Below are 24,949 nucleotides of genomic sequence, written 5' to 3' on the forward strand. Positions count from 1 at the left end.
ACAAAGCAAACTGCTCCAGCAACGTTTTAGCAAACTGGTTTTTAATTGTTGGCACTGCCTAAGCAGCTGGTGCTGCTGCTGCTTCTGATGCTGCTGCTTTTGCTTTTGCGGTAGCTACTTTTAGTTCTATGGCTATTACTGCTGCTTTGTCTGTCCCTGTCAAAACTATTGTAACTGATTTTTAAAGTTAGATCGTCTGTTATTACTCTAGTGATATTGACGACCACAACCAGGACACAACAATTTAATTTCAATTTAAAAAGCAATACGGCGAATGCGGAAATAACCGGAGAGAGGAAACTGCTAGCTGCCGAGTAAAGCTAGCCTACCGTTTCCTTGTCATTTGATTTTGATTTGATTGTTTTGACTTGAATTGAACGTGTCTTCAATTTCTGTCTTCCAGGCAGGCAAGACTAAACACGCCGATAGCCTTTTATTAATTTGTCTGTAACCCTCTCTGACACGTAAACTTTACTTTTCTTTTTATTGCTTCGATGCCGATGCATTTCTGAGCTTGACAGATCTAGAGATGTCTAAGTCAAGTGAAAGAGGGAGAGTTGTTTGCCAGAGCGCCCAAAGCCAAAAGAGTGAGTAGATTTCTCTAATTAGTCTAATATCTAGATTTCTAGATCTAGGTTCTAGCCGTTAGTGTTAGTTTAGTTAATCTGATCTAGATTCTAGATCTAAATCTAGATCTAAATCTAGGTCTCTAGATCTCATTCCCTAACTACCAATCCTGGCCTTGATCCTTTAATTTGGCCCTATCCTTCAACCTCTCTACTCTAACTAAACTAAACTGTGGTGTCCACTTAACAGCAACTCCCTTGGGAAGCAGGCCTTGGTAATCTTGGTTGCTTTTAGGCGGAGGTTAGATTCTGAGTCTGTTAAAGTTCTGAATTTTGAAAGTGGTTGGGGATGTGATCTCCCACCCACCCACCGTATGAGTCCTAATCATGGCCATAGGATGTGATGATGTTGTTATTAGTATATTAGATCTAGATCTAGATCTAGATCTATATCATGTCGAAAAGTGACACAAAAATCGACAATGCAGCATGCTCAATCGCAAGGTGGTAATGTTACGCTCAGTAACCAAGGCTTTTTAAAAATCTTCAGCTGAGAGGCTTGATGATAATGAAATGGCTCTTGGTGAGAGGATGTGAACGGAGCTCCAGTACTCCGTGTAGAGTATTTTTGGTCCGAGCAGCTGCATTGTGAAGAGATACAAGAGAGGAGGGATGCATGCACTGAGATTTTCAGAAAAAGTTAGATGCTATGCCTGTAATTTGAAAATATATGCCCCTGCCATAAAATTCTCCTTTGTGGTTCTATTGGTGATATATATATATATATATATATATATATATATATATATATATATATATATATATATATATATATATATATATATGTACACTGTGTTTTCCTTGTTTTTATAGTGCTTTCAGCTGATGCATTTCCAGTTCATATACCTCCTGATCATTTGGAAAAATTCCCCAAATTCGGTGAGCTGGTCTCACAGCTCAAGAGCCGATTGTCACAAGACGGAACCAGCCTACCCCTTCAAAAAAGTCTAGATCAGGTAATTCTTTTAAGCATCATTAGAGTTTTAAGTGTCAAAGATTTTGTTGTGAACCCTCAAGACCCTCCTCTTGATCAGGGTTTTTTTTTTCACAGAGGGATGATATATATACATGATGAAGAGTTGCATATAAATAAAGAAAATAATTCTAGTAGACTAAGTTCTTGGATTAATATTATATACTTTATTGTTTGAGTACCCAAGTGGTTTTAATGCTCATTCTCATTGCCTTGGTGGATGTCTTTTTTGTTAGTGTAGGGTATGTTCTAAGTTTATGTTATTTAATACGAGTCATAATACTCGAGGTCCTTTTGTTATTTTAGCAAATATTCAATTAAAAGAAAATGAGAAAGAAAGTACCTAGGTAAACCAGTTTTTTAAAATTCTGTTGTTCAGAGGTTTGTCTCTCTACCTGATATATCAATACTAATGACTGCTTTAGATTAAACTGGAAAGGTGTCCAGGTACTTCTTTATTGATATATTTGAAGAGATACTGGTATTGCATTAAAAGGAAAAACTTTTCCAGGCTAGACACAACTTGAGTCAAGCTCGGAACACCTGGCTGATGAACCACCTTGTGCACAGTGAGCTGTCAGAACTTTTGGCTGAACTGGAGGTCAGAGGTCAAGATGGTGGGCTGTCTTTGAGTGAGAAGCAGGTAAGTTTGGACTGATAGTGCTAGAGATTGTGCTCTTGTGAGGCGGGTTACTCCACTCTGAAAGTGAAAATGCGAATTATGATGTGATGACCTTAAGTATCATTGTCGCTGCAGGATTCTAAACAAGTAACTCCGAAAACGTGGTATTTTTTTTTTTTTTTCCTGAATTTTGATTGACATCACACAACACATCCTATAAATAACTTTCAGCCAGATTAAGCTATCCAAATACAGTCGAACCTGCCCTGACGGCCACCTCTATAAGACGGCCACCTGTACAAACGGCCACTTTCCATTTCCCCCCTTGCGTTGTTTCTATATAATTTAACCGTGGAAACCGGGCACCTGTCCAACACGGCCGCGGCGACCATTTTAACACACAACCCCTATCACACTAAGCAATAACACCTGTCTTAGACGGCCACCTTAGTGACTCCATTACTTTTTGTCATTAATTGGGCTTTGACCCCTGGCGTGATGGGCGAGCCGTCATAATCTAATCACCTGTCATTGTTGTTAGGTAATCCCTCCATCCGATCATGTTGCGTAGGCCCCTCCCACTGTTGACCAATAGGTACCAATTTCCAGCTGCTGGTGAAGGAAGCATGTGATCCCTCATAACCCATAAGCCCCGCCCAGAACTCATACACAAATGGTAAGTGAGATGAGTGGTCATTGTTTACCCAGTCTGTAACAAAGTAACAATGGACGTCAACATGGACTTGTGACAGAAGCGTCGCTCGTTCTTCAAGTGGTGGCGACCCATATGTTTGTTTTACCATAGCACTCGGTCCTCCTTGTCTGACACATTTAGTTTTATTGTCACCTTTGCACAAAATCAGCCACAAAATAGAAATAACAAACAAAATACAAACCAACAACAACAACAACAAAAACAACAATAATGCGGCGACTTTAGATAGGGAATGGGGTTTGTTTTCTTCATCTTCATCAGCCCTGCCTGAGATGGCCACCTGTCTTATACGGCCACTTTTCTCCTTGACAATGGGTGGCCGTCTTACATAGGTTTGACTGTAGTTGCTATGATGTTGGATTCTAAACAGCTAAAATGTGTATTATAGCTTTACTTTTTAGTTTTTTCACTTTCCTGTAATATTTACAGAAAATGAGGGATCCGTTTAGGAATCTGAAGCGACAATATGAGATATAATAAGTTAAATCTTTGTTTTCTGTACAGCCTTGAATTATATAACACACTTAGATTTCTTCTTTGATGTGTGCTTTTTCTTTTTCATCTCCTTGTGATTAGGTAGAAATATTAGTGAAGGTTACCCATTCAAGAAAATAATATGTGAGGCAGCGTGGTGGAATCAGGCTCTCGTCAAAATAATCAAAGTGAAGAAACTTGCATTTTTCCGCAGGTTTGTGCATTTTTATAAAATTTTTTTTTGGGCTCAACACCTTTTATGCCCATTGAAGAACTCATTTCTGTGTGGATTTTTCTGCAAAGCTTTGATAAAAGGCACAAAAAGGTAAATTTTCAGTTACAACAGACTCTTAAGCTAAGGAAATAACTAATCTTTGGCGGTCATTTTCTCACTAATTTTACCTCTGAAAACAGGTGACCCCCACCTCCTTCTTTTGCAAATATCTCGACTTGTATTCAGGATTGATGGATATTTTTTACATCCAAATAAAGACAAGTGAACAAGCTTTAAGATGATACCAATAACTTTACATGCCCAAAATTTGACGAGAGCCTGATTCCACCACGCTGCCTCACATATGGTCTTTGGTAGAAATCAGTGTTGCTAAAATCTTGCATCTTGTTCAGGGGTCCTGTTCATTCATTTAAGGTGTGATTGGTGCACTCTCTCTGGACAAAGAATTGTTAAATCAGACATTGATTAAGTTGCGACTGATTGTAAAATACTTTGGTTTCACTTTATTGGATCTTTTCCTCTAAAAGTATTACATGTTTTTAAATATTTTCGACATACAAGTCCGGATTGTATTTATATTTATCATTATGATTGTGAGAGGGATCAAGCTAGTGCACACAATCTTGGCCATGGCATGTGATGATGTTGTAGGAGGAATCAAGCTCATCAATTTCATTATTGCGGACTGTCTGCATCTTGAAATGTTTGTGTGCTGTTGAGCTTAACGACAGTTGTCGCAAGTATTGTTTTCATTGTCACTGATATAGTAAGACAATCATAATGGTCCTTACACAGATGGTAGTGTGTGTGCTGTTTTGGTCTACTTACCATGCCTCATGGTGATATGGTGATGGCGCGTGTGGCTAATATGTGGCATCGGTGGCCTAGTGGTTAGGCTCTCGGACTCACAACCGTAAGGTCGTGGGTTCGAATCCCGTTAGGGGCCCAACGCTGTGCCCTTGGGAAAGGCACTTTACACAAATTTTCCTCACTTCACCCAGGTGGGAATGGGTACTCGGCTATAGACAGCGAAAGATCTTGTCAGTTTGTTAATGTTTGAGCGCTTAATCAGCTGCTTGCACTGTATGCTTCCCGGGAAGCTGAGAATGTTTCGGAGTGTTCTATGGTCTGCTGGGGTAATAATATAGTGTAAAGCGCATAGAGCCTGCTGTTGAGCGGGGATATGCGCTATACAAATGCTATTTATTATTACTTAAGCCAGTGTGGTCCCAAAACTGCTGGTTGCTGTGTTTGCATGGACCATAATGTGTCACTCAGATGGCCGTCTTACACAGTGCCATTAAAAATTTTAAAAATGCAAGGGAGAAATAAGAAGTGGCTGTTTTTACAGATGTTTGTCTTATATATATATATATATATATATATATATATATATATATATATATATATATATATATATATAAACATGTGGCCTTTAGAGCAGGTTCGACTATACTTTTAATATCTTGTTGTCTCATACTTCTACTCCGCGGGTGTTTGGCGGGTGCTCTTGTGTGGTTTACTTCTTCTTTCCTATCAAACATCTATTGTCCTTATCCCCCCTTCTTTTTTATTATGTTTGTTACTCTCTTGAAACACCTTTAATCTTCTGGCGCTCATAAGACCTTATGCAGTTGTGAACGCTGTTAAACCTCTACTAAAACTAAAACAAACTAATACCTCTACTCCTGTTAGTTTAAAGACATACTGGCACGGGTGTTGGCCTACGGTGAGTTAGAGAACTACCTGAACTTCCAGCCGGACCCCACCAGTCGCTCGACACTTTTTGGCCTCTCTGCTCAGGACATTGCACGACACAACCCTGTGGCGCAAGTGAGTTGATTTATGTACAGTGAGCCCTTTCTCTTTCAGTCACCATAAATTGTATGTTAATCTTATATGAAGAAATGTAAGTTGAGAAACAAGAATCACTGAAACTGATGTACAGAAAAGTGGGAAGACATGGAATAACATCAAGAGGCTAGCCCAGGATAGAGAAAGGTGGAAAGTGTTGTGTCCATGGCCTATACTACCCTGGTGCACGGTGAGAAAGGCAATGATGATGATGAAGTTGAGAAATATAACAACGTTACCGTATTTGACAAATTATTTTCCTATACATAGAATTATTGTTTTTGTACTCTCAAAAAATGTGTATGTTTAATTATTTTTCTGCCATAAAAATTTGTTTTAAGTAAAGACTGATCGTTTTTTTGTATGCAAAGTAGACAAATAATCTATTCTCAAAAGATTGGCTTTGAAATATGGCATAAATTTCAATTTCAAACTGTAACTTTGTGCATTTCTAATGAGATCATACACTTGTTGTGGACAGTTGATCATTTAAAAAAATGAGACTCTTGTACTAAAAATTTCACCCTCGTCACCTATGACAGACAAGTCACAAATGACATTTTCCACAAAAACACCTGGCCAGTAGACTTAATTTATGTTGAATTTCACACACACACACACACACACACACACACACACACACACACACACACACACACACATATATATATAAATATATATTATATTTGAGGCAGCATTGTGAAATCAGGCGCTTGTCAAAATATATACCCTTGAAATATGTTACAGAAGTCTAAACTTATGGTCATATTTAAAAGTAGCTTTCAGTGATAACCTCAACCTTGTTTTCTTGCAATAACACCTCTTACTGTTGCTGCCATGTGGCATGTGGTGAAGCCAACCCAATTCACCATTTACCTTTGCATTGCAATCAGTCCCCACAGTTTAAATAAACCCCCCGAGGCAGTGCCACTGACTGAAGTGTCTTTATGCTATTCCCAAAGGGGGGACATTTCTCGTTCATGCACAGTAGAATTGTAAATGGGCTGATTCATCAATGCCACACTCATAACTGTGCCTGATCTACAACAGGGAACTGCTGCTTTTTCTTTCCTAATCCTTACTATTGTAATTTATCCTCTACTTCTTTTGTATGTTTGTCACACTCTTGTGACCCACTATTTCCGGGGTGCCTTGATAGTCGAAGCAGACTTTGTGCTGTTAAAGCTAGAGAGGTGAGCAGAGTGAGTCTGATTCCCTGTAAGGACTTTTCTGTTGACATCCACCCCTTGGCGCTCATATGACCTTTTGCAGTTGCGAGCGCTGTAAAACGTTACTAAAACTAAACAGTCTAAATACTGAGAATCTGTCAGCCATCCCATTAGCCTATGCAGGGTTAGCAAGACATTAAGTCACCTTATGCAGGTGGTTGGAGGGTGCAAGTGGTAGGGCCTACTTTTTTTCTTTCCATCTGTTGTATCTGTCTGTCTGTGTGGGTGGTTGGAGGGTGCAAGTGGTCGGACCTACTTCTTTTCTTTCCATCTGTTGTATCTGTCTGTCTTTATGTCTTGCTTCTTTATCTTTCCTGCACTACATGATCATTCTTGTGAGTGGTTGGCAAGTGCTCAGGTGTGGTTTGCTCTTTCTTTCCTATCAAACTACTATCATCCTTATCTCCCCTCGTTCTTTTTTATGTTTGTTACTCTCTTGTAACGCCTAATCTTCGGCTCTTAAATGACCTTATTGTGTTGCAAGTGCCGTAAAACGCTTACTAAAACAAAATGTTGTTGACCAATATTGTGTCGATGTGCTTCTCTTTATTCAAACTCAAAGTCATTTTGTCTTTGTTTGTAATGTCCAGCATGTGCCAGCCGTACAGCAAACGGCTCTGCCCATGATAGAAGACAGACTGCGACAGAAGTGTGAGAAGCTCTACAACTTTTACATTGGAGACACAGGTAAAAATTGTGTTTCACAGATTTTGTTTTACATTGTTATTTCATATTTGACGATTAATTAAAATATTAATTATTTTTTTATAATATATAGTGCATTATAAATAATTTAAGATTCACTTTAGTGGTATCTATGGTTTGATGATCAGGCTCATAGCCTGATGTTAAAAAATTGTGGTGTTCTGGTGTGGTTTGCTCCTTCTTTCCTATCAAATATCTATCGTCTTTATCTCCCCTCCTTCTATTTTGTGTTTGTTACTCTCTTGTAACACCTCTAATCTTCGGCACTTATATAACCTTATTGTGTGGCAAGTGCTGTAAAACTCTTACAAAAACTAAACTAAATATTCAGTCCACTCTATTTGGCCTCTAGAATCCTTATTTTGATGGGAATGTAGAACAGTTTTTGTTTTGTTCTCTCAACTCAACACCATGTGGTGGTTCGCTTTTGCTGCTGTACGGCCCCATGGAGCAGGTATTCTAAAGCTTTTTGTTTCTTAAACCAATCCTTACGCCCTGAGGTCATTTTATAGCCCCGGGTTTGTGTTCTCCACATTTTAGAATACTTTTAGTACGAAGATCTCTTAGAGACTTTCAGTATTTCTCAAAAAATCATTTTGACAGACTGCTATGCAAAGCATACGGATTGGATTAACGAGTAAATTTCCTTTTTGAAAGTGGTGGCCCAGAGTTCCCCACGTCGTATGGATATGATAGTAAAATACGACGTACGGATAGGGTTTAGGCCTGCTTTTTCCTGCAAATGTTGATAGAAAACCGCTTTCCTCATCGTAATGAAGAAAGAAATGGATGAAAGTCATTCATAATGTTGCAATATGGGGCTGTAATGTTTTCTTCAAGGAGTGTTTTTCCTTTTGCTCCTTTCCTTATAAGGTATCGTTTGATCTGTCTTCTAGATGGCTTAATTGTACGTGAAAATTTCCCCTTCTTTGAAGAAAAGAAAGGGTGAAAAAAAATTTAGATTGCTGAACCAGAGCTGATTTCCTTTTCTCTAACTTTTGTTTGTTCAACTCAGATGTGGAAAGTAGGTCAGAGCAGTTGATGATTGCGAAGTCTCGATCGTTGCCTGCAGTCGTGGAGCAAAAACTACAGGAACTAGAGCAATGTAAGGATTCCCTGGCCCAGGATCGCCTCAGCCGAGAGAAACAGTTTTGGCTGTACTATCAGGTGAGACCGTTGAGGCGAGATGTTGATAAATAGCCTAAAGTAGGTTGGTTTCTATTAGAGAATGACCTCCCCTTCTGGTCTTCATAATAATGATAATACTGCGCATTTCCATTTTCCCTCCCCCCCCAAAAAATGCTCAATACGTATTACATCGGAAAATACATCACATCTTAAAGATTAATCGACATGTGTGTACGTAAAATAAAGTATTCTTCATATAATATCTATGTACATGTGTAAAAATCTATATGAGAAAAACAGTCTCGCAGTGAAGTTGGAAATGCGTTCACTAAAAATATACAATGAAATAAAAATTCACGAACGCTCACAATAAAATTGAAACGTGAGTAACTAGAATTAATCATTAAAACATTCGTTATGCATCACAATGATCACTGCTCACTGTTTCTTGTTGCTGGGAAACCTATCTGTCTTCCCTCATGGTGACCCTGAATGTTGCTCATGAGGTCAGCCAGGATGATGCAATGGCTGTCCCAGAATTAAGAAGATAATGGCTGTAATAATAATAGTTAGCACTTGTATAGCGCAAATCCCCGCTCAACAGCAAGCTCTACGTGCTTCACAATCTATACTATTACCCCAACAGACCTGAGAGCATTCTGAAACAACCCCAACTTCCTGGGAAGCAAACAGTGCAAACGGCCATTTATACGCTCTAAAACACTAACATACTGACAAGATCTTTTTCTGTCTATGGCCGTAACCCATTCCCACCAGGGTGAAGTGAGGAAAATTCGTATAAAGTGCCTTTCCCAAGGACACAACATCGGGCCCGCAGCTTGAACCCCCGACCCCGCAACCTCACGATTACGAGTGTTTTCCTGGTGTGGTACATCAGCAGTAATGCAGGCTTGTCACAGCCATTTTTCAGCGACTACTGAACTGTGATATTGCTCGGCTAAGATCTGCATAATGAGTTGCACACTGGTTTGCAGAACCAAACATTGTCCCATGCTAGACCCTACACTGCAAAGTAACTTGTATCACATGATACAGGATGCATTTGAATACATTGGTCTTTTCATACAATGCGCATTTCGACAAGAGTCTGGTGTATTTTGCAGCACCACTTCAGTTTTCAACGTTGTATCAAAGAAAACAATAAGCTGGTATTTTATAGCTTTACAATAGTTTAGTTTTCCACATTAGTCTAGGACACGTTAGATAAATATGAAAATTACTTTTGTTTGAAGCCAACTGTTAGATAAATATGAAAATTACTTTTGTTTGAAGCCAACTTGCTCTGTATTTATGAAGTAAAAAATTGGGGTTGCATTTTGTGGTGAATAGGCAGTGTTAAAAGCTCTCTGTCAACTTTTTTGACTCACAAATAACACAGGAGGTGATAAGAGCAGCTTTGGACAATGAAACACTAATCTGAATAGACAAGAAACGATTGTACTTAAATATGTTGATAAAGCTCTTCATCCTTTAAATCTTGGTATTGAAAAAAAATAATGTTAAAACATTAGTCAAGGGAAGCAACCGCTCATATAAGAAAACACTTTGAGACTTGATTGGTTATTTCCCTTTACACTCACCTTGATACGCTTAGAACAGGTGTCCCCTCTCATCCTTGCTGATAAGAAAAATGCTCACATTTGATTTGTCTCACATAATCTTTTAACAAACACATGGATGTAACGAAATTCAAGGTGAAACTTGACAATTTCATTATAATGAGTGACTTTTAGAGTATTCTTTTTTTTTCTTGCTTTCAGCTTGAGAATGTAATTAATTATTATTTGAATGTTACTCTCACAACTCTGGTAGGCAATGCAACTGACATTTTTGGGTATTTCAGGCTTTCCAACCTTCCTGCATTTTTCAGGAAATTCCAGAATTGCCATCGTCGCGCGATGTCTCCTCCCCCCAAAACAATTTTTAAAAAATTTTTCTTAGAAAAGGCATAGAAATGCTGAGGACGAAGGAATATGTGTAGTAGCTGTACTGTTACATTCTCATCTCTCTCTCTTTCTCTCTCTATCTCTTTCCCTCTCTCTCTTTCTCTCTCTATCTTTTTCTCTCTCTCTCTCTCTCTCTCTCTTTCTCTCTCTCTCTCTCTCTCTCTCTCTCTCTTTCTCTCTCTCTCTCACTTTCTCTCTCTCTCTCTCTCTCTCTCTCTCTCTCTCTCTCTCTCTCTCTCTCTCTCTCTCTCTCTCTCTCTCTCTCTCTCTCTCTCTCTCTCTCTCTCTCTCTCACTCTCACACTCTCTCTCTCTCTCTCTCCACTGGTTTGTTTGAGTTGTTTTTGTGGTATGGGTGGGTTTTTTAAAGTAGCCTATCACAGAAGTGTGTGTCCGTGGCGCTCAGGAGCAATCAAAATTCCAGAAGTCAGTATCTCAAAAGTTGCCAAGCCTGGTATTTATCATTTTTTGCTTTGTGTTTTTGTAGAAACTACTGGAGGGTTTATCTTTAATGGAACGAATGCTGAGAGAGCACAAATTAACGTCTCAAGCAGAGGTCGATGTGGTGACTGCTGGTTGGCTCGAGGCTCAATGTGATGCTTTTTGTTTAAAATTCCGGTAAGTTCACAAAACTGTAATGATTGTTCAGTGGTTTATATTATTTCAGTAATGTCAAAAAACGACAGGAAACAAAAGGCTTACAGTCTCCATTTCTTTACTTTTATCATTAAGTGGTGTTGATTATTATTATTATTATTATTATTATTATTATTATTATTATTATTATTATCATCATCATCTTCTTCATCATCATCATCATCATCATCATCATCATCATCATCATCATCATCATCATCGTCATTTCATCATCATCATCATCATCATCATCATCATTGCTATTATTATTTTGATTTTTTAATATTATTATTAGTATTATTATTATTATTATGCTTAACTCACTCAATCAGCTTGCGGGCTGCGTTCAATCCCACGACCGAGATAACTCAGTTCTATAGTTTTGTTCTGTATACTAGTTACTTCGTTTCAGAAAACGGCCTCAAGTTTTATCGAAGGTCAATTTATTATTGTCCTGGCCAGTTCTACCTAGAGGGGTGCTGGAATTTTGTTTCTACTGTCATTACACACTGAGAAATCGCGGTTTTTATTAAGGCACTTTACAGACCACGATCTTCCGCCTACGAACAGAACATATATACAGCTCAACTTCCACCTGAACAGAATAAACCCCGAACTTCCCCCAATGTGTCCCTTGTGTGACTATGCATATGAGACTGGAGCATCACCTGTTCCACTGCACAGCCCTAAATGACATCAGAGCTACCCTTCTCCCTCCGAGACCTAACATAGACAACACACTCTATGGAACATTACAGCAACTGCAGCAGACCTGCACTTATCACTACATGGCATTGGACAGAAGGGCGAGAGCCCAGCTTTTGCTGGATCAATAACATAAAGGCACTTTCAGCACGTTTGTTCACACGGATCAACTGAGCATGTCCTGCAATCGATTCTCTCTGCCTTTCTCACACATACATTTTTATTTATTCATGAAAGTATTCAACAGTCTTTTTTATACATAACATACAATATATTTGTAGTTTATCCAGACACTCACAAGCATGTTTGAATATTAATGTACGCTTACTCTTGCTCATTCGACGTGAAAAAAAAATTATAAACCCCCAAAAATGCCAAATTGTACATCCCAAATCAAAACTTCCAAACTACATACTTTAAATTTGGTACGTCTAAAGATCTATCTTAGTTTGTACTTTGTACCAAATTTCAAAGCAATTATTGGATTATATTTATGATTACGAGTGGGCCCTTACTACTTACTTACTTTACTTTTACTTTTTTTCTTCCGGTTGTACCCTGGGGTGTCGCGGGGAGACACGGGCATCTGTCTGCAGCAAGTCGTGTGGCCTGTAGGAGGGACATCCCATGATCTTTAAGGGTGTCTGCCACAGATTCACTCCATCGTCGCCTTGGTCTTCCTCTGGCTCTCCATCCAGAATATTTAATGTTGTATGCTCTCAGAGCTGGATGGTTTGAGGGCATCTGCGTGGGCCCTTACATAAGTGCCAAAATGACAGGTTTCTGGGTACTATTTCAGGAAAAACTCGCGGGATTGAGTGAGTTAGGCTCTTGTCTATCTCATCAACAAAACCAGGAGTTCAAATCCAGTATCTCAATCTGTCTGCTGGGACACTGTATCACTTACAGCCTGGCTTAGCCCTGACAGGCAGTCAAAGCAGGTTACCTTCTAAATAATGTAGATTGTGTTGATGGTGTTGTAAAATAGTTACAATAACAACTGGTCGCTTTTAAGCACAAGGGGGCTATCCCGAAAAATGCTGTTTTGAGAAAATTGAAGGTAAAGTTTTTGGATCCTTATTCAGTTCCTATAAAAGACAAGGAGAGTTTTCTCTATAACCAAACAAATATACACACCAATGAAACCAAACTTCTATAGGTGGGGCAATGCCCACTTTTGGTGTAGATTAAGATTTCTGGAAATCTCTGAAATCTCGCTTGTCCTTAAAAGCGACCAAATATAATTATATGATATTAGAATTTTTTTCTTCTTGTTATTGTTGTCTCCAGACAATGGAATTTGTTCCGGTGGACTGATTAGCGAGGAATAATTCTGTTTGGAGACGCTCTTTCTTTTATGTAGTCTCTGAATATGAATTTGAATACTTTGCTAAACTTTTTATCTTCAGACTAACAAAGATGCAGATTCTCTGCGAGACGTATGATACTGAGACCCTGAAAGCACTGAAAAAGATCAGGTGAGGAAAATTTGTTCATTTTGAAGTAAGTTCTAGCACGAACTGAGTTTTCAATTTTCTTTTAGTTCATTAGAATTATGTTAATAATCATTTTGGAATTCATTTTTTTTGTTTGATGCAGAATTTTTAAATACAGTCAAACCTGCCCTGACGGCCACCTCTATAAGACGGTCACCTGTACAAACGGCCACTTTCCATTTCCCCCCTTGCGTTTTTTCTATATAATTTAACTGTGTAAAACGGGCACCTGTCCAACGCGGCCGCGGCCACCATATTTTAACACACAACCCCTATCACAACAAGAAATAATACCTGTCTTAGACGGCCACCTTAGTGACTCCATTACGTTTTGTCATAAATTGTGCATTAGCCCCTTGCGTTGTGGGCAAGCCGTCATAATTCATTCACCTGTCGTTGCTGTTAGGTAGTCCCTCCAACCGATCATGTTGCGCAGGCCCCTCCCACTGTTGACCAATAGCTTCTAATTTTCAGCTGTTGGTGAAGTAAGCCTGTGTATCCCTCATAACTCATACGCCCCGCCCAGATAACTCATACACAAATCGTCACTGTTTACCCAGTCTGTAACAAAGTAACAAAGGACTTCAACATGAACTTGTGACAGAAGCGTGGCTCGTTCTCCGAGTGGTGGCGACTCATGTGTTTGTTTTAACATGGACTGGGTCTTCCTCGTCTGATACATTTCGTTTTATTGTCACCCTTGTGCAAAATCAGCAACAAAATAAAAATTACAAACAACAACAACAAAAACAAAAACAATGCGGCTACTTTCGATTGGGACCTCAGATGGGAATGGTTTGTTTTCTTCATCTTGATCAGTCCTGCCTAAGACGGCCACCTGTTTTATACGGCCACTTTTCTCCTTGACAATGGGTGGCCGTCTTACACAGGTTTGACTGTAATTAAAATTATGAGAGTGCGAAAAATCTCGGAGGGCCCGTGTGCAAGTTGCGCACGTTAAAGATCCCTTGGCGGTCCAAAATCGGAGAGTAGGCTTCGGCCGCCACCCGAGCAAAATTCAAAATTTCCTACCAACTTGAAAAGGTTAATGTGTCCCGTGCGCTCATATTATGACCTTAAGCAGTTGCAAGCGCAGTACAACCCTTACCAAAAAAAAAAAAAGGTGTATACAGAGGCCCCCCCCCTCCCGCAACAAAATGACATGATACATGGTTTCTTGTAGTCATATCTATAGATGATATATTATCAGTTATAAATGTATGTCTACTGTAGGCATCCAACAAACAATATTTACAAGTCTGAGTTTGTACAGCACTGCAGATGTTGATGTCTGTGTTTGTGGTGTTTCAGGAAGTTATAAAGGTAAAGAGAATTTTTGTCCTAGGAAAGAGAAGGAACATTTTTATCTGATCTTATTATGACCTGCAAAAACAGCTTATCTAAGCTTGGAGTAGATGTTAACACCTGGGAAGAAATAGCTGAGGACCGGAAGACATGGAGGAATATTATAAAGGAAAGAACTAAAATGCTAGAGAACAGCCTTTGAAACCACCAGGCTGAGAAACGCCAACGACGAAAGGAAAACAGCGGAAATGCAGAGCTTCAATCTACGACACTAACATGCAAGCACTGCAACAGAATCTGCGCTTCAAACATAGGAAGAATTAGCCATGAAAGAAGCTGCTTGAAGATAGCCTTTAGACCATCTTAAGCTAAATTGACTGTCTGCTTAGACGAAAAGAGCCATATATTATTATGAAGATACAGTTTCTTGTTCTATCTTTCTCATCTTATATGTCCTCACTCATCTCCCTTTCTTTCCTCTCTCATGTAGGTGGTTGGTAGATCTTTCTTCTTTTCTTTTCCACTTTTGTTTCTGTCTTTCATTCTTTCTTTTCCCCAGTGTTTTATGGCTGTAAACTTGTGTTGACTGCTTCTCTTTGCTCAAAGAAACCTGTCACTCATGCTAGCTCAAGTGAGCACTCCTCTTCACTAAAACGAACAGATCTCTCACTCATTCCTGCTGGAATGAGTGTTTCTCATTACTCAAACAAATGGTCGCTTTTAAGGACAAGCGGGCTCACCCAGATTTCAGGGGTTTCCAGAAATCTTTACCCATACCTAAAGTGGGCATTGCCCTACGTAAAGAAGTTTGGTTTCATTGGTGCTTATACCTGTTTGATTATGGAGAAAACTCTCCTTGTCTTTTAAAGAAACTGAACAAGGGTCCAAAAAGTTTACATTCGATTTTCTCAAAAACATTTTTCGGGATAGCCCCCTTGTGCATAAAAGCGACCAAATAAACCTCTGATCGTTCCAACTTCTCTTCACTGAAACAAACAAACCTCTCTTTCCGTCCAGCTCAACTGTTTCTTTTTACTTGGAACAAACAAATCTCTCACTCATTCTAGCTTGTAGTGCTTCTTTTTATGCAATAAATAAACAAGTCTCTCTGTCTTTTGGGGGGGTGAGTGAATGTGTGGTTGGTTGGCAGGTGCTCTGGTGTGGTTTGCATCCTTATCCGTCCTCCTTTTATTTGTACTTCTTGTATTTATTCTCCTGTAACACCTCAAACTTTTGGCACTTATATTACCTATTTGTGTTGCAAATGCCATAAAATTCTTACTGAATTATTTTTTGGAGAAATTCTGAAAGTTTCAAAGAGATCTTCGCACTATAAGTATTCTAAAATGTGAAGAATACAACCCCGGGGATACACAATGACCACAGGGCGTACAGATGGGGTAAAAAAACAAACAAACAAAAAAATCCCAAGAAACTGCCAGAGTGGGTGGTTGGCGGGTGCTCTGGTGTGGTTTGCTCCTTCTTTCCTATATCAAACATCTATCGTCCTTATTTCCCCCTCCTTCCTTTTTATGTTTGTTACTCTCTTGTAACACGTCTAATCTTCTGGCGCTCATATGACCTTATGCCTTATGCAGTTGCGAGCGCCGTAAAATCTCTACTAAAACTAAAACTGCCAGAAGTTGCCGGAGCGAGTGCATTTCTTCACTTAAAACGAACGTTTCTCTCATTTCAGCGGCCACTTGGACAAAGCTCTGAAACAGACACAGCAGGAGCTGGCGGCCACTCAGCACAGCCTGCAGGGCTACCAGGCCATAGGGGAAGAGTTCAAGTCTCTGGTGGCAGAGTTCACACAGCTCCAGAAGGAGGTGGACTCTCGACGCTGGGGCCTGCAGCAGCTGGGGGTGTGGGGTGGAGCTCAGGGTCAGGGTCAAGGTCAGGGTCAAGAAGGCAGCTCTTCGCCTTCGTAGATCTGTGCCTTGGCTGTGGATGAGGGTGTGTGGTGCAGGGTCAGACTTGGGGTCAGGTTCAAGGTGGCGACCTTCGTAGATCTATGCCTTGACTGTGGATGAGGGTGTGTGGTGCGTGGGGTGGAGGTCAGGATCAGAGTCAAGGTTGAACTCAGGGTCAAGGTGGCAGTTCTTCTCTGCCCTCGTAGGTGCCTTGGCTGTGGATGAGGGTGTGTGGTGCGGGGTCAGGCTTGGGGTCAGGGCAAAGAACTCAGGTTCAAGGTGGCGACCTTTTACCTTACTGTGAATGAGGGTGTTTGGAGGGCACTACTGGTATGTCCTACTTCTTGGCTTTCCCGCTTTTGTTTTTTTTTGGGTCTGTTTTACATTTTCCCTGAAGCTAAATGACCATTATTGTGTCTATGTGCAGCTCTTTATAGAAACAAGAGAACAAATTTTGAATAAGGGTGGCTCTGTCTGTGAGGAGGGATCACAGGGCGGTAGTGGTAACTCGTTGATGTTTGAGCTGAAAGGAGAAGTGAACTTTTGTGGGAGGTTGGAGGGCGCCAGTGGTAGATCCTGCTTCATAACTTTCCCTCTGTTGTTTCTGTCTGTCTGTCTGTCTGTCTGTCTTACTTTATCCCAGCACTAAATGCCCATTACTGTGTGGGTGTGCTTCCCTTTACACAATCAAGCGAGATTGTGGGAGAGAAGTATTTGTCTGCTCGTATTAGTTGGTGGGTGCTCTGGAGTGGTTTGCTCCTTCTTTCCTATAAAAAATCTATCATCCTTATCTCCCCTTCTTCTTTTTTTATGTTTGTTACTTTCTTGTAACACCTCTAATATTCTGGCGCTCATATGACCTTATGCAGTTGCGAGCGCCGTAAAACCTCTACTAAAACTAAATCGTATTATTCGAGCTGTGTTTTTGGATCTCAAAATGCAATTCTTACTAAGTTAATAAAACACTGTCAACCACTAGAAAAAAAACGCACAATAATTTTGAGGATAGATGGTTTGCGGCCAGAAAACATGTGGAAAGATAGAACTCGGTGCTGATAATTTTTTGCGGATCCGCGGATTTCCGCTTTTTTTTGTTTGTTTCCAAAATATGACTACAAAAGTTTTTAAAAGGTATGTGTTATATTATTGTAGTTAGTATTAGAGTTCTATGTTGAAATTTTGGGATTCCTCTTTTTTGACCTTTTCTCATTATCAGCACTGAGAACTGATTTGCTGTTGTGTGTCTGAAAATGTTTGTTTGATAGACAGTAGAGGAGGATCTCACAGATAAGGGCAGCTAGCTGGAGATAGAATAGACAAGATTGCCCAGAATATAGAAAGGTGGAGATTCCTTTTCTGCGGGTTATAAGTTATACCCATTTCAGTTCAGGGCAAAAGGGGGAGGGAGGGAGAGAGAGAGGGGGGGGGGAGAGAGAGAGAGAGAGAGAGTGAGAGAGTGAGAGAGAGTGTGTGTGTGTCTGTGTGTGTGTGTGTGTGTGTGTGTGTGAGAGAGAGAGAGAGAGAGAGACACAGAGACAGAGACAGAGAGATTGTGTGTGTGTGTGAGAGAGAGAGAGAGAGAGAGAGACAGACAGACAGACAGACAGACAGACAGACAGACAGACAGACAGACAGACAGACAGACTGAAAGACAGACAAACAGACAGACAATGTCTGTGTGTTATGACTGTAGTTGATCCATATGCCATGCCATATGTACAAGTTGAGATAACCTTATCATAAAGCATTGTGTGGCTTTTGCCTCTCAGACGGTGATGCTACTTAAAACTGCCTTATTAATGTATTGTACAAATGATTAAATACATTTTCAATAATCAACAAATTGTATCGTTCTCTTTTCACTTCTGTAGCCATGGTAACAAGAACATTTGAATTAGATATGCTCTGTTCAGAACTAACATCAAAATGCCTTTAGAAAAAGTGAACTGTGCATGCATGGAATAGTAAAACTTTCTATCTCACTCCCTCCTATCGGTCTGTCTGTCTGTCTTTTTGTCTGTCTGTCTGATTGTCTATCTGTCTGTTTGTTTGTCTCCTGAGTATTTGTGCGTGCCTTGCAATTCACGTTACACCTCGTGGGTGGTTGACGGGTGCCCTGGTGTGGTTTGCTTCGTCTCTCCTATCAAACATCTATCATCCTGACCTCTCCTCCTTCTTTTTTGTGTTTGTTACTCTCTTGTAACAACTCTAATCTTCGGCACTTATACTTATATGACCTTATGCAGTTGCTAGTGCCGTAAAACCTCTACTAAAAATGAATCTAAAAGTTACACCTTCTTTATTTTTTAACCTAGGTGTTCCTTGCGTCCCCATCTACACAATGTATTACATGTGATTTAGGAGGAGGGCTTCGTACCCTATCTGTCTGAGTCAGCCTGGGCTGAGAGGGATACAACATCTCAGCAGAAAGACCGTGACACTCGATAAAAATGCTCTCCCCATTCGGGAATAGAACTCGGGCCTCCTTTACTTCTTGCGACAGCGAAGCACCTAACAAACACCGTTTTTTGTGCCTGTAAGATGCGGAGACCCCCGACAAGCATTATCAGACAGGCTTTGACGTGGAATCCACAAGGAAAACGTAAGAAAGGAAGACCAAAGATGACATGGAGGCGGGCGGTACAAGCGGAAATGGAAAAGGCGGGGACATCATGGAAACAGCTAGATAAGAATGCGCAGGACAGGCTTCGCTGGAGAAATGTTGTTGATGGCCTATGCTCCATTAGGAGTTAAAAGGGGCAAGAGAGAGACAGAGACAGAGACAGAGACAGAGAGAGAGGTCTACAATATTATATCATTTTCAATGTTAACGCTAGCAGTGCTGTACTGTCCTACTTCTTTACTTTCCCTCCGTTGTTTCTTTCTGTTTGTCTTACTTTTTCCCTGCGCTGTATGCTCATCAGTGTGTTGGTGTGCTTTTCTTTATTCAAAGTGGGTGGTTGGCGGGTGCTCTGGTGTGGATTGCTCCTTTTTTCCTATCAAACATCTGTCGTCCTTATCTCCCCTTCTTCTTTTTTATGTTTGTTACTCTCTTGTAGCAGTAGCTGTCAGTAACTTTCACACTTTCAGTAAGCACCAACCGGTGTCCTGACTCAACTCAACTGACTCACGATGAGTGCAGCTTTAAACGTGTAGGAGTGGGTGGTTGGCGGGTGCTCTGGTGTGGTTTGTTTCTTCTTTCCTATAAAAAAAGCTATCGTCTTTATCTCCCCTCCTTGTCTTTTTGTGTTTGTTACTCTCTTGTAACTCCTCGAATCTGCGGCACTTCTATGACCTTATTGTGCTGCAAGTGCCGTAAAACTCTTACTAAAACTAAAAAAACCTAAAACTTTGAACGTGTAGGCGACTCATCAGGGACCGTGTGGCACTCTGTAAATTATTGGTAAGTCAGATAGAGTTAATGTCTGCCGGAATGCCTGGCCCAATATTTTGATGGTTTTGTGCAATTTACCTTTACAAAATAGTAAACCTGACATTTTGGTAGTTACGCCGTTTTTGTGTTTGTATATTATAAACTCCTCTATGGGTGTACACTAGAGAGAAAAAGTAGAAACAGAGAGAGACGATAGAGAGAGAAGGGGGGAGTGAGGGAGGGAGAGAGAGAGAGAGAGAGAGAGAAAGAGAGACAAAAAGAGAAAGAGAGACAAAAAGAGAGAGAGACAGAAAGAGAGAGAGAGACAGAAAGAGAGAAAGAAAGAGAGAGAGAGAGAGAGAGAGGACAGACAGACAGACATAGGCAGACAGAGACAGTGACAGAGAGACACAATAATATGACTCAAGTTGAGCTTCAGTAGTAATAAGTTTATATTTATCAAGAGATTATGCCAACATGGTGTCTCTGTATAGTACACATTGGTCTACAATACAAAAGTTCCTCCACTTATGTCTTAAAATATTAAAAGATAGTCATTTGTAATTTGCAACATTACAGTAATTATCATTTATGTACAGAAGGGGATATAGGGTAAGCAGCAAACCCTTTATAATTTATGGTTTCACAATTTCCCATCAGTAGACAACAGCAGAATTTACCAAACTTATTTTTTCCATTACTTTCAACAACTATTTTACTTCGCTCCTAGAAAGAGAAAAGCTGAGTCTTATTATATAATTTATATGCTAATAATCTGTCCCCGGGGTTTTATGCACCCTGCATAATTTAGCAAAATTTGATTTTTTTTTTCATAATTTCTGATTAATTTCCTTTATCATTCTTTATTAAAATTAACAGAACCACACAATTTCACATTTTGGGGCCCCGTTTGCATAATAATAATAATAATAATAATAATAATAATAATAATAATAATAATAATAATAATAAAAAACCATAAAACCGGGGTGACAGAATAATTTTATGACGTACCGGCACTACCATGAGGTGCTATACTCCGTTGTTGTTAGATTTTTTCAAGCCCCATCACTTTCACTTTCAGACCTAGTGCAAGTTATTCTAAATAATCTAGGGGCAAAGCCTACGGCCTTTAGCCAGTACACCAGGCTGAAAGGACACACGGGTCGAAGGACAAGGAAAACAATAATATGTGAGGCAACGTGGTGGAATCAGGCTCTCGTTAAAATAATCAAATTTTTCCGCAGGTTTGTGAATTTTTATCAAATTTTTTGTTTTAACTCAGCACCTTTCATTCACATTAAAGAACCCATTTCTGAGTGGATTTATCTGAAAAGCGTTGATTAAAGGCACAAAAATGTAAATTTTCCGTTACCACGGACTCCTAAGCTAAGGAAATAACTAATCTTTGACAGCCATTTTCTCACTAATTTTACCTCTGAAAACAGGTGACCCCCACCTCCTTCTTTCGCAAATATCTCGACTTGTATTCAAGATAAATGGATTTTTTTCTCATCCAAATAAAGACAAGTCAATAAGCTTTAAGATGATACCAATAACTCTACATGCCCAAACATTGACGAGAGCCTGATTCCACCACGCTGCCCCACACATATGGTAATTCGACTCAAAGTCAAACGTCGAACATCTGCTTTATGGATCGTATCATACTTTGTACTTACTTCACCCTACTGGGTGGTTGACATTGCTCATTATTTTCTAACTCATCAAGCGTGTCAGAAAGTCGGTGGTGTGCCTCTTCAACTTCAACTTCATCTTCAAGTAAAAAAACAATAGAATTATAAGTCTACTTCAAATCTATAGATCTATTTCTATCTTATAGTCAATCTTCAAATCCAAGAATAACTTTCTGGAACCTGCTGGACGGTGGTCGCTCTGTGGATGAGAGGCCTCGTTCTCGTTTCAGTGTCTCCAGGGGGAAGTTGGTGGGCTTGTCCTGTTTAAGTAACCCCCGTCCCGACAGGTAGGTTGTCAGGGCAACAACCGGTATCCAGATGATCGAGAGGAGGATGAGGATTCCCGCCAAAAACATGCACCACCAGGGCCAGGGTAAATAGATCGCCTCGGCCTAGAAGATTATAAAATAAATGCATACGCACAAAAATATTATTTTTTGAAGATTTTTTCCTTTGACGTTAAGACAAGAGCGTAATAATGTGCACAAACAAATTCATCTACATACATGCATACAATGGCACAATGATACACACGTGCTCAAATATATATACATGTACGTGTAATGTATAAAATACACACACGAACATACACACACACACACACACACACACACACACACACACACACACACACACACACACACACACACATACACACGCGCATATGTATATAACAGCTTAACGACATAACGCAATAAATGCCATTTATGAAGTTAGGCCGAAACTAGTATAGTGGAGCTCGGATTCAACGAGGTCGCCGGGCCTGGCCTAAAATCTCGTTGAATCCGAGTGCTCGTTATAGCAAACACGAGGTTTAGTGTAGATAATTACTGGCACTGAACAAGTAATGAATAAAGAGAAGTCACAAGTAGTGCCTGAAATGCCTGCATATTATGAGCTGTGTAAAAAAAAAAGAAAAGACCGATTCATTCAAATGCACACGCATGTGTCGTCTCGATTGTTTACCAAAAAGTTGTGTTGCTGTGTAGAGCCTAGCATACGGCAACTTTTGATTCCATAGACCAGCACAAAATTCATTACGTACATCTACGTCAAGACTAGCTTATCATTGTAATAATGATCAGTTGCCGAGGGAAAAAAAAAGCGCCCGGACCGCTAGTGCCCCCCTCCTCCCTCGCCGACACGCACACACAGTCACACGTGTGCAGGCCGCCATTCCGACCCCGACACACTCCAGAGTAGACACGTGCACGTGCCAACAACGCATGTGTTGGTATGAAAAAAGGGCAGCTGATTGGTCGCATGCAATCGGCTATGTGAATAATGGTTCACGATGCAGGTGTAATGGATGGGTTCCGGGAATAGATAAAGTTCGTTCTGGGAAAAAAATGAGAGAAGCCACGTCTGTGGGGGCTGTTCCCCATAGGAGCGACCTCGTTGAATCCGAGCTCACTGATTTAAGTGCTCGTTGAATCCGGGTTATTTTTAAAATTGATTTTAAAGAAGAAAAAAACCCGGGGAATCTGTCTCTTCTCATTGAATCCGAGTTCTCGTTGAATCTGAGCTAGTTGAATCCGAGTTCCACTGTAAATGTATTGTCGTATCTAGAAATAGAAAGGTGCAGTGCATTTCAGCCTAAACTTTCTTTTTTAAAAACCCCGCTCATTTTGCTCCGTAAAAAGAATTGCAGAAATTGACTCTTTGTTTTGATTTTGTTTTTAACAAAATGCGACAAAAGCGATAGATCTTTTATCAGTCCCCACAGTTCTATGCAAAAAAAAACAACAACCCCCAAACACCCCCCCCACCCCCAGAAATTATGAAAACTGAGCCACAAAATCTGAAATTATGCGATTCTGTTATTTTTAACAAAGAATAATAAAGGAAAATAATCAGAAATTATGCAAAAAATTATATAATTTTGCTAAATTATGCAGGGTGCATAAAACCCCGGGGACAGTTTTATGACAAACCGCGATCGTGTGCGGGCCAATCAAGCTCTTTCTACGAGTCACCTGACTTCACTTGTCGTTGACGAAAGTTTAGTTTGTCGGCGGTTCTTTTCCTTTCTTATCATTGTAATGAAGACATATATAGAGAATGGAGGGGGAAGCTGAGAAAAGACCGAGAGAGCCCTACCTTCCAGTCTAGTTCAGCCCCAAACATCCCCTGCCCCCACTGTCACAGACATTTCCGAGCGGAGATCGGCCTTGTCAGCCATCTCCATCAGCCATCTCCATACACACAAATGGTGTGAAGTCAAGGTCATCTTAGCACAGCGAAGGACGAACATCAAAGTAGATATGATGAATGATGATGTCACGTTTTGTCAAAACTGTGTGGAGATCTCACCTATTCAAACTTTAAAAACCCAACATAGATTTCATCCTTCACCAAAGATCAATCAAAACTTACACATCATGTATACTGTAAAAACAAGGTCGCTCAAGATTATTCAGTAAATGGAAGAACAGCAGTCTTCATTTTTCTCAAAACCGAAGAAAACATGGATAAGTCACTTTTTGTAGCGAAACTGTTCATTGACATATTTTCCTATTTAACTTCTATGGCCTGTGAAAGTCTATTTCATGTTTTTGTGACCAATCATGTACTCCGAGAAGGGACTGCCATGGAGCTGCGGGACACACTGAAGAAAGCAGAGAGCCGAGAGGAGTGGAGGAGATTTTATTGTTGTCATCTGTCAGAAGCGACCCAAAGGATGGCAAATTTACGGGAGCAGAAGAGGAAGCCTCTTTCCACACCATGTTTTCCAACACTCTTCATGTTTTCCAACACTCTTCATGTTTTCCAACACTCTTTTGAATTTGTGTTGTTCCAATAAATCGAACATTTGCAGATCAGTTTCCCTTTCTGAAGTTATAACCGAATGTTTTAGTGGGCCTTCTATTTCCCACCCTGCCCATCCACTCATCTACCTGTTGACAACAGCACGTGCGAGGTGTATATGTGTGTGTGTGTGTGTGTGTGTGTGTGTGTATGTGTGTATGTGTGTGTAAAGTGTGTGTATGCGTGTGTGTGTGTGTGAGTGTTTGTGTGTGTGTGTATGTGTGTGTGTGTGTGTGTGTGTATGTGTGTGTGTGTATGTGTGTATGTGTGTGTAAAGTGTGTGTGTATGTGTGTGTAAAGTGTGTGTATGTATGTATGTATGTGTGTGTGTGTGTGTGTGTGTGTGTGTGTGTGTATGCGTGTGTGTGTGTGTGAGTGTGTGTGTGTTTGTATGTATGTGTGTGTATATGCGTGTGTATGTATGTGTGTGTGTGTGTGTAAAGTGTGTATATGCGTGTGTGTGTGTGAGTGTGTGTGTGTTTGTATGTA

The 24,949-nt window shown here is 40.1% G+C and overlaps 2 protein-coding genes across 2 annotated transcripts; one reads left to right on the forward strand and one right to left on the reverse strand.

Annotated features, from left to right (window-relative positions):
* The first annotated feature begins 319 nt into the window (after window positions 1–319).
* On the forward strand, window positions 320–17,376 carry LOC101846606 (HAUS augmin-like complex subunit 4). The gene is made up of 9 exons (XM_013088274.2): window positions 320–587; window positions 1,440–1,582; window positions 2,111–2,242; window positions 5,341–5,478; window positions 7,319–7,415; window positions 8,449–8,600; window positions 11,015–11,145; window positions 13,278–13,346; window positions 16,366–17,376. The coding sequence occupies exons 1-9, from the start codon at window positions 530–532 to the stop codon at window positions 16,598–16,600; spliced, it is 1,155 nt and encodes a 384-aa protein (XP_012943728.2). The 5' UTR covers window positions 320–529; the 3' UTR covers window positions 16,601–17,376.
* Window positions 17,377–21,505: 4,129 nt separating this feature from the next.
* Window positions 21,506–22,045, reverse strand: LOC106013201 (sodium-dependent neutral amino acid transporter B(0)AT2; the record flags this gene model as incomplete). The annotated part of the gene is given in 1 exon segment (XM_013088276.1): window positions 21,506–22,045. A coding segment is annotated over 1 exon segment (247 nt), but the record flags the coding sequence as incomplete, so codon positions are not given.
* Window positions 22,046–24,949: the final 2,904 nt, after the last annotated feature.

Source organism: Aplysia californica, unplaced genomic scaffold (assembly GCF_000002075.1).
Source record: "Aplysia californica isolate F4 #8 unplaced genomic scaffold, AplCal3.0 scaffold00714, whole genome shotgun sequence".
Classification (NCBI taxonomy): Eukaryota; Metazoa; Mollusca; class Gastropoda; order Aplysiida; family Aplysiidae; genus Aplysia; species Aplysia californica.